Source organism: Crassostrea angulata, chromosome 10, assembly GCF_025612915.1.
Source record: "Crassostrea angulata isolate pt1a10 chromosome 10, ASM2561291v2, whole genome shotgun sequence".
NCBI classification, from domain to species: Eukaryota; Metazoa; Mollusca; class Bivalvia; order Ostreida; family Ostreidae; genus Magallana; species Magallana angulata.
The window spans coordinates 51,596,462-51,607,206 of NC_069120.1; the positions used below are offsets into that span (position 1 = coordinate 51,596,462).

At 33.9% G+C, this 10,745-nt stretch overlaps 1 protein-coding gene across 1 annotated transcript; it reads right to left on the reverse strand.

The window, feature by feature from the left end:
- Positions 1-5,391: 5,391 nt before the first annotated feature.
- LOC128166035 (heat shock 70 kDa protein 12B-like) lies at positions 5,392-7,797 on the reverse strand. Its single transcript, XM_052830947.1, has 5 exons — positions 7,767-7,797; positions 7,351-7,661; positions 6,964-7,230; positions 5,674-5,839; positions 5,392-5,429 (listed from the first exon to the last, which is right to left on the reverse strand). The coding sequence occupies exons 1-5, from the start codon at positions 7,795-7,797 to the stop codon at positions 5,392-5,394; spliced, it is 813 nt and encodes a 270-aa protein (XP_052686907.1).
- Between the last annotated feature and the right edge of the window lie 2,948 nt (positions 7,798-10,745).

Consider the following 10,745-nt stretch of genomic DNA (forward strand, 5'->3'; position numbering starts at 1 on the left):
ACGTACTTACGAAAGCCGAGAAGGATCATTCGAGATTCGAGATTCGAAATACGAGATTCGAAATACGAGATTCGAGATTCGAAATTCGAGATTCAATATCTAAATTAACCAATCAAATCAAGGATCTGAAAATATGTATCCTAGCGACATCAAACTGTTCTAAATAAAAATCATACCGTACATGCTCTTATATACAAATAAATGCTATGTTCACTTCTCCCTACCTAACTAAATAATTATTTGTATTTACTTTTACACAGAATATCTAAGTAGACTAGTAATAATGCAGTGTGCTTCGCGGATCTAAGTGATTTTGTTTGCCCTGGTGCATTTCCACCTGATGCGTTTGAACCCTAAGGTATTTCACCACCAGTAATAGTTTAAAACCCGGGTTTATTCACCCCTTTTGTGTAAAAATGCGGTTATAGTAGAGAACTTCATAAGCGTAGCTAATTTTTTCTGTAGGGGGTCCTAGGCCAATTTTAAAAAATTTTACTATGTAAATTTAATAAGCTCCAATTTTCCCGAGGAGGGGGTCCAGATCCCCTGATCCCCTCCTTTCTAGATCCCCGCATGAAGATTAGTAAATGTATCTAAATAATCTAAATATAAATAATCTGTCCTGTTTCACTAATAAATATAAGCATTACTTATCGTTTTTATGTATGCATACAGTGATACACTAGTACTATGATTATAAACAAATCATTGAGATATTATCACATCATACGGAATTATTAATAAATACAATTTTTTTTTCCTTTTCCTCAGTAAACAACTTATTATGAGTCTTACTTTTGGAATTGTTTTCAATATAGAAGGATACCTACTCTCTACAATTAAAGGTAGGGATGATAGGGTGCCAATTTGTTCACATTGCCGATTTCTTGTGCAGAGAACAGTAAAACCTTTTATTTGATTGTCCATGAATATTTCAAAATTAATTGTTGTACATATATTTTGTTATAATTCATTCATTGATATATCATCAAGAAAGAATAAAAGCATATGTTTCACAGCCAAGTTAATTTTCTCTGTAGTTTCCTACCCCCCTACCCCCCACCGCACCAAAATTGACAATAATTACATATAAGTCATACAAATGTTTACTTTTTTGTAAGTTAATCTCTAATGATGTAAATAAGCACTGCAAACAAAGATGTGTGTATTTAATATACTACTACATTACACTTAGCCAGATAAAATGTAATCAGGATGAAGCTACAAGGGGTGAGTGGTGCAAATTTACCAATTTGTCGCTATACACACAGAACACCAAATAAAGAAACTGTGAGTGGTGTGTGGAATGCATAAAAGATGGCGGCAAATTATCTCAAACAATCAGTGCAAAAACCCACAAATAGGCTGTTATTTGTTACATATCCTGCAAAAACATTGATAAAAAATGGTATCGTCCCATAACATAGCCGATTAAGTTAATGTGTACATATGGTCAACGTACATGTACATGTATTTCTAATATACAAGAAGGCGGACGTATCAGGCGGGAATCCAGAAAATTAAATTTCAAAAATGATCGGTTGAATTACATTAAATGCTTTGAAAATTGTTTTAAACTATCGCACTGGTCAAAATGCGTGATAGAAGCTATGTACAGTGTAATTGGAAACTTTCATTTTATATCAATATGTAGTATTACCTATTATAACAAATGAGAGTATAGCACAACTGCCACAAGCAATACATGTCCTTTACCGGCTCCACCTCCCTCCCCATAAAAAAATGAAACAATTGTCGTTTTATTTGCTAAAATGTGTGTGGTTCAAGATTTTTCTAAAGGACATACCTGATTAGAATTGAAAAAGAGTCGTACGTTTAAAACTAATTTTGTCAAAATTTTTAGATTCATTTGGTTATATTTTGGTCCATTTTGGTAAATATATGCACCAGCGCAGCTCTAATATATATATAATCAGGCCATAAATTCAAAATATTTTCAAAAATTAATAGCTTTAAATCCAGTGGATGAAAGAAAAGGAAAGCAAGTCGAACTCGATGAGTGCTAATACCTGTGTTGAATGAATGGTACCGTAGGATATGCGCAAAAAAGTCCCGTCTACTCTTTCCTACCCTATAATTATTGGAATATTAAATCCGATTATAAGAGTCAAATTAAAAATCAAGTACGGATATGTACCTGTTTATCTAAAGTAAAACTACTCATAATGTATCTACAGTGCATCGTTATGGAGCTACACAGAAAGTTTTATATTAATTTGCCGAGCCAAATAAAAAAAACCTGGAAAACGAAGAGAAAACAAAGAGGGGACAGAATAACTGACAAATTAATTAGGACTATATAGCCCCCCCCCCCCCCCTCTTGAAATGTATATACTGAAAACAGATTATTGGCGTACAACATCCGCACACAATTTAAAGAAAATTTCATGTTTTTTTATCATTTTCGCTAGCTTATGTAAGACATCACAAATACCCCAAACCCCCTCACGGAAAAGGAAATGCTAGGTGATGAGAGAGAGAGAGAGAGAGAGAGAGAGAGTCGATGTAAATCACAGGTGCGCTAACACCGTTAAAATTAAAGCTTGCTAGTTGGTCTGCCCTACCCTAGCTACCTCCTCTCTTTTCTCGTTTTAGAGGCTTAATTATTGTCTATATATGCTTGTAACAAATCAAATCAATTTCAAATTCAAAATCAAACTGAATTTGACACTACAAAACTCTCTCTGTGTCTGTCTGTCTGTCTGTCTGTCTGTCTGTCTGTCTGTCTGTCTCTCTCTCTCTCTCTCTCTCTCTCTCTCTCTCTCTTTTGAGAAGTGGACAGGCATAGCCTACATGGATGTAGGCATAGCCTACATCCATGGATGTAGGCTATGCCTGTCCACTTCTCAAAAGAGAATCTCTCTCTCTCTCTCTCTCTCTCTCTCTCTCTCTCTCATATCGACAATGGCATTGCCATACCCTACAATACACTATTCGTATCTGGATTTTTGTCTTTGAGGTTGTAAATCAGTATATCTTCTATGGTTTAAAACGTTATCATAACCTATATTTTGACATGTCGATTATTTCATTGAGTTTCGTTTCATAGCTAAAACATTTAGATTAAACAGATCTTTCTTCGCGAGCTGATTTTTACACAGTTGGGGCGAATACACTTCGGGTTAAAATTGTTCGGGGGGAAATACATACAGGGCAAACAAAACCACTTAGATTCGCAAAGCCAACAGTGTTATTTCTAATTTAATTGTTTATACTGTGTGGGGTTAATTCATCAATGTTAATTTAACCATTTTATAACCACTATATAAGAGCTATTAAGACATTTATTTGTAGGAAAGAGCATGTACGAATGATCTTTATTTAGAACAGTTTGATGTTGCTAGGATACAGGTTTCAGATCCATGATTTGATTGGTTAATTTAGATATTGAATCTCGAATTTCGAATCTCGAATCTCGTATTTCGAATCTCGTATTTCGAATCTCGAATCTCGAATGATCCTTCTCGGCTTTCGTACGTACTTGTAATATCGTTTCTGAATTTATCCATGCAAATGTGATATTGTGGAAACATAAACTAAAAAGCCTCTCGTGATATAGCGTGAATGTAATGCGCATGTGCAAGATTGTAAAATCCAAAGACATCAGATAATTTCCGGATTTTTTAAAGGAGTTTTCGTTGATTATTAATTTGCGAAGCTTGATTAAGAAAAAATAAAAACCAATTGGTAATCTTTAAGTACCAATGCTGTTTAAAATATATAAAACAAAAGACGGTTCTCTTCCAAATTTTCAGTATTAAAGCTCAAAAATTCGAGTCTATCATTTTAATATAGTTGTTTAGATTTCTTACAGCTACGGCTCCGTTAGCGACACTGAAAAAAATCGACCCGAACGTGGGCAACTTTTAAACCAAATTCTGCCCTTTCCGCCAGAACAAATGTGTTTCTGTCTGTTTACTGGAGAAAGGGACAGGTAATAAAAATTGACACAGTTGATTCCTAGGGGAAGGTCTTTACGATGGAAGATTGTGAAAACGGAAAAGTGCACATTCTCTCGAAATATCTGTTGCGGCCCAATATGCTTAGAAACAGGGGAAGGGAAGTGAACTATATAAATAATGACTTTAACTTCGGTGTTTTTGTTTTTAATTTCTAATTCGGTTTCATTTCGAACTTACGTAAGTCGTTTCGTTTAAACATTAATTGTATAAAACCGGATCATACACAGTGTCGCCCCTTTTTGTGAACCAACGTACTTTGGCGTGACACACCATCGGACTTTGGCGAATGACGTCAACCATCGGACTTTGGCGCAGGCCATCGAACTTTGGCGTGACCGTCTGACTTTGGAGTGCCAACACACTTTAGAGTCCTACAATTATAGAGCTGCCTTAACACTTAGAGCTGAACACCCTCACATAAAGGTTCTGTCCGCCATATTTCTCTTTCAGCTAAGCTTTCCCTTCAACCCCTTTATAAGCCACATACCTTTAAAAAAGTTGTGTTGACGTACATCCTGTCTCGACGTGTTACTACTTAGTATGTCGCGATGTAATTATCACGTTTAACTTACTTTTCTCAAGCCTCGAGAGTACTAACATCAAATAAATAGGTTAACTCATTATTTTGAAACAAAATATGCACATAAAATAAGAATCAAATGCAAAAAAATCCAAAAACAACGAAATCAACACTACACGTTGGTCACAAGTTTCAGATGTAAAATTGGGTGTAACGAAATTGAAAGGCTTTTATATCAGGTACCTGTGACAGAGTCTTTATACGAGCAGTGTTCAGCTTTAATGAAATAAGCAAATGTATACACCCTCAACCACTAATGTTACAAATGTTAAGAAAATTAAAGGACACGAAAAGGAAATGAAAAGGTGGTTTTTTTTCTAAAAGTCGTACAATTTTGTATCATTGAAGAATGAGACTGCAACGCTTAGTGATAAGACATTTTAATAATTTTCAACATCAGGCGTTGCAATTGAAACACTTAATGATACTTTTATCATTATGCGGCGTTGGATCATTAACGGTTGTTATAGCGCATGTCCGCGGGAAATCAGATGGCCGTTGTTTGCTAAATAAAATCTTCGTCACGATTCTACTTATGCTCAACAGTTGTTGATTTGAAATTTAATCGTGTATTAAGAGTATAATACGGTTTTTTTTTAAATTTTACGATTCGCTTACATCAGCATGTTTTAAAATAGGATAAAACTCACCCGAATTAAGATAGCCCTTAAAGGAAAATATATACATGTATGCACCTGGTTAATCACACGCTGGTGTTTATGTACATAGGAACAATTTATCCTTTTCTGAAAAAATTATATTTTTTCCTTTTTGAAACACTGTACTAATTAAGAAGGTGTTGAACCTCCACCAATTTCGTATAACAGTCTAATTAGCCGTCGATTTCACGTCATAGTCTGATGTTCCTAAGAAGGAATTACTTTGACTTTCCTGGCAGAAAAATTATTATTTAAAATATGATATCTTTGGCACGTATTCGAAATCAACATTGTAAATTACGATATAAAGGTAACTGTTTTAAGTTAATAAAATTTTGCGGTTTCAACGGCATTCAAAATTGAATTAAATTACAGCAGGAATAATTACCTCTAAAGCCATTAAGCAAAATTGTCTTTATAATCAATTTAAGCTGCAAAATAAACGCCATACCCCCAATATCAATAACCATGAATTTCCTCCCTCGTTCAAACGTTTTCAGCACTAGCTCCTGATGTTCACCCCCACTCTCAAATCTATCAATCGGAAGTAGGCGGCAGTATAGGGCGGCAGCTTCCGGCTCATACGCTAGCATCAGCTGATCGTCTTGAATTCCGGCCTAAATAACGCAATATTTCAAACGCAAAAAATCCGAATTCGATTTAATACAAGAGGCCCATTAGCCACATAGCTCAACCGAACAACAGTTCCTTGTATCATTTTATATCATTTTAAAAAATATTGTACAAATATATTTCTATAATGAACTTTAAAGACCTCTTAGGGTCCCAGTATTAGTCATGAAGTCGCAATTTTAACAAATGCTTGCATTGTGATTTCACAAATTGTAGCATTGTAGTTCTTGGGAAGATTCTTTAATATTTTCCTTTTACATTTCTATCTTAAACTTTAAACCCCTCACGGGGCCTCAGTATTGGTCGGGGGATCATGATTTTAACAATTTGGAATCTACTTTATGGCAGAATGCTTGCATAGTAATCTCACAAATTGGAGCCATGTAGTTCTTGGGAAGAATATTTTGAAACATTTTCCCTATAGATGTTTCTGTTTTAAACTTTGAAATCCTCTTTGGGCTCCAGTATTGGTCCGGCGGTCACGATTTTAACAATTTAGAAAACTCACTTTATATACAAGCTTTGATTTAAATATTGGCGTTTCTAGTGCATAGGTTCTTAAGAAGAAAATTTATTAAGACATGCCCCCTATTGTCACTGTTTTGCAATTATCTCCCTTTTAGAAAGGAATTTGCCTTTTATTTTTACGATTTAGAATTCCCTTTCCGTATGGATACTTTGTACCAAATTTGGTTTACTTTGGCTCAGTGGTTCTTGGGAAGAAGTCAAAAAAGGGTAAAAGTTTACAGACAGACGGACGGACTGACAGACGGGCCGACGACAGACATCAGGTGATCAGAAGAGCTCACTTGAACCTTCGGCTCAGGTTAGCTCATAAAAAAATATTACAAGCAGGCTTTATGTAACTAAAATTGAAGTAAACCAACGACGACTAAATAGAAAATAAGAACACCTTACATTTCAAGTAAATTTTTAACTTGTTGCTGTATCAACAACAAGAAAACGGACAAATTGAAAAATCACTGATATTAGGGTAAACATCTTATCAACTTGTTCGAGCTTGTATTTTAACTCATTGTATATTATATATACAATACAATATGTTTAAACAATTGAATTATATCACTAAGTAAACATGCATATGTACTTCTCTCGCTGCTTCTCTTGTAAACTGTTTAGCAGAGTCTGTCCATATGGCGGGAACTGTCAATACCCAGAATATGCCGTCAGCGGTTACTGCTTCTAGAATGTTCTTGTCGTTCAACTGGCGCAATAAATGTTCTTTGAGATATCGAATGGCGTGCGCTATGATTGTCATAAATGGCATCTTTTTACCATCCATGTCTTCTATTTCCATACTTCTCTCAAGTTTAGTAAATAAACGATCACTCCCTGTTTGATCTTTAGATATATCCTAATAGCAAAGAACAAACACATGAAGTAGACAATGCAAAATAGAAAGAAAAAATTAAAAGACAAGAATTTAAAATCAAGCCTTATTAATGTGTAAAATCATTCAAAGTAATCTCAATACCAGTGCATTCATGAGTTTCATCTTGAAGCGACTGAAGTAGTACCACTCATTGTGTTCTTCGGATTCGGTCAGCTCTGCATATTTATCCTCTGCGTCGTAACCAAAGCTGTGAAACGTCTGGTCAGGATTCAGCAAAACAGTTGTCGGTGCTTTGTATGATACTCCACTAGACTGGACAGATGACCAGTGGTTTGTGTGAATCTTCAAAGGATTAGTTTGGAAATCATCGCGAAACGAAAAGGCGTACCCAGAGTAGGTCGACCCAAAGTCAATGGCGGCAACGACAATTTTCTCCCTCTTCTGCTCGCCACCTTTATCATAATTATAAAAAAACCGATATGAATAATATATTTCAAAATAATTTTCCTGTTTTTTTTTCTGAAAAGTGACCTTTAGAATGAAAATCAAAATAATACCTTTTTTTGGATGTTCTTTTACTTGAGCCATCATCTCTCTGAAAAAAATGTAACGTTTTCAGCAAAATCGTAGATTTTCTGTAAATTTCTATAATTTAACCACCTGATAAATAGTTTGCAATTCAATATAGAAAAATCTGAAGGCTGGGTTTTGAAAAGAATGACACTTGTTAAAACGCCAAAATCTTTGCAATGACAGAATGCCTGCAAGAAGTGGTGGAAATTTTATTGATTTTAACGTTTATAAAATCCTAGCTTATAAGATAATAGGGATTTTAAACACGTTTAAACACATTTTAGCTCAAAGGCGCCTACTTAACCGAAGCTAGTCTTTAAGCATTTAGATATTTTTTGAAGATATACTTTTTTTTCTAAATTTACCGAAAAGACACTAAATGTAAAAATGTTCATTTAGCTTTAAGTTACACAAAAGTACATGAGAACTAAGGATTTATGCCAAAATACCTGATAAGGTATTTGTAGGGGTAATTGTTACGTCATGAAAAGTGCATTTTGACTGAACAGAAAACACAGCTTAGTTCCGTAATGTTTAAAATATGGAAAAAATTATCCATAGTCCTTGCCTACAAAAAAAACTAGCATTACAACTTTTAAAATTGTGTGATTTCACATCAAACATACTTATTCACTCAACACACATTTTATTCTATTGAAAAAAAACCCCATTAGAATGTGTGCAATTTTGGGCCCCCTTAATCATCTTCATTCATAGCACAATCTGTTCATAGATAAACCAAAGCTGTCAGATCAAAATAATCTTCCCGAAGGTTGACTTTACACTGACTGCAGTTCCGTTCATTAGTTTACCCCGTTGGTTACTCCATTCTGGAAAGGTTTATCCATTAGAACTAAAATCTTTAAATTATTCCATTTTTTTTATCCACGTTTTGGTTTTAATTAGAGGTTTCCGATCCAAGGTGACTGCCCGCGATGCATGATGAACTCGTGATACACTTTTCGTTATGACAATAATCAGTAAACCTGCATCCTGAAATTTCTATCCCATTATCTCACCGACGGTCATTCTATCCATCAAAATTAAAATCGCGCATTTAAGAAACGAATTTGCTCATTTTATTTATTCAACATTTGTCAAATCCTAAGTTTTATGTATACTCTAAATTAGCTACCAGTAGATAAATTCCTTTTTCACGTAATCAATTAATACTATTTTATTGCAATTATATATTTTGATGCAAACTACCTCTGACTTGATTTCGCCATAGCGTTGCAACCACTTTACTCTCACTTTTGTTATTTCGGGCTTGTTCATCGAAAATGAAAGTAGGTGTCGATTAATTTTACAATAAGTGCTCATAAATTTAAATTCTGTTAAAGCTTACAAACATCATTTCACACGTTTTGAAATATCAAGGGTGTGAACAATGACTCTGGTTGATGCATTATGTGGTTTATCTTGATACATTACCACCAATAGACAAATGTAAAGAAGCGGTTTTTAACATGAAAAATAACAAGTCTCCAGGTTTAGATGAAATACGTACTTTTATAAAGTTTTTCATAAAAATTACACATTTCGTTCAAGATTTCAGAGTTGAAAGAAAACGTCCCATTATCATTATTTATTTCATATATTGTATTGTTTATCTGATTTTTCTTTTCCATACTAAGAAATTTTTTTTCTTTCTTTCACCTTGTTCTATCCACTGAGCTTTCAACCTAATTTGTGCACCTTTTGCTTTTTGATTGTACATATCATCTAATTCTTTTTCAAGAGTTATTTATTCATTCATGTTAATAAGGGCACTTGGAAGATTTTAAATTTCTTCAATTTTATCTTCGGTAAGCTTAATCCTTAGTTTTATATTATTGTTTTTATTGTTTAGCGTAATTTATTGAAAGTCTCGGATTTTTACTCTAAAAAATTCCCATCTTGAGATTGAATCTAAGGATTTATCTAAATCCTTAAATATATTAATGATTCCTTTTTTGTATTCACCGTGTTCAAGGTGAGAAATGTTTAATTTCCAATATCCCGAACCTCGTTCTAACTTGTTAAAATCAACACAAGCTTTTATATATCTATGATCGCTCATTCTCGTGTTTTTGTTATGTGTACCTGGAATGCGTCTGATAATCATATTTTTCGTCAAATCTAAAATTTCGTTACTAACAAATATGTAATCTATTCTGCTCTTAGGGCAGTAATCTGCTTCGCACCACGTAAAACAATTTTTATCAGGATATTTATGTTTCCAAATATCAACAGGATCTAATTTATGTAAGATTTCAGATAAGCGTTTCTATGATTTATCATTTTTCTATTCAAAACTACAATTAAAATCACCACACATAAACACTTTACTCCCCAGAATTGTATGCGTAGAAGTAAAAAACCTAAGTCTATTAAAAAATCCTATTCTCGCATTTTCCGTGTTCGGTGCATACACATTAATAAACGTAATTAAAGTATCGTCTATTCATAAATTTACTAAGAGTTTTCTTGCATCTTCAAATCTATGCACGTTGAGGATATCTACATTAAGTTCTTCACGAAAAAGAATAGAGATTCCTCTACTATGGAGAGACAGAATGCATGTGAACAGTTACTATTCCATCTGGAATCATAATTTTCTTTATATTTCTCTACAAAATGAGTTTCCTGCAACAATACTACATGTACATCAAATCTATTCTTCTCTAACCCTATATAAAACTTATTTCTTTTTTCATATGAGTTCAACCCTCTGACATTTACAGATATAATATTTAAGTTATGCATAGGTAAGTTCAATTAATCAAAGTACATTTGTTTATGTAATAATGACATAATTATGTGATAACATACCTATTATAAAGTCTAGGTAGTTTCAATATTCTGAAGTCACTTAAGGAAGACCGCAACAGTTTATTTCTCTTCCTCAGAGCTCTCGGAATCAGGGTTGCATCCCGATACGACGCTTTCGGATGCAGTTCTGAGTTCCTTCAACATCTGCA

Coding starts and splice junctions, on each gene's coding strand:
- LOC128166035 (XM_052830947.1), bottom strand. CDS start 7,797: ATGGCTCAAGTAAAAGAACATCCAAAAAAAG. Junction 7,231..7,350: donor TGAAACTCATGAATGCACTG/GTATTGAGATTA, acceptor CTTTGCTATTAG/GATATATCTAAAGATCAAAC. Junction 5,840..6,963: donor CAAGAGAAGCAGCGAGAGAA/GTACATATGCAT, acceptor TGCGTTATTTAG/GCCGGAATTCAAGACGATCA.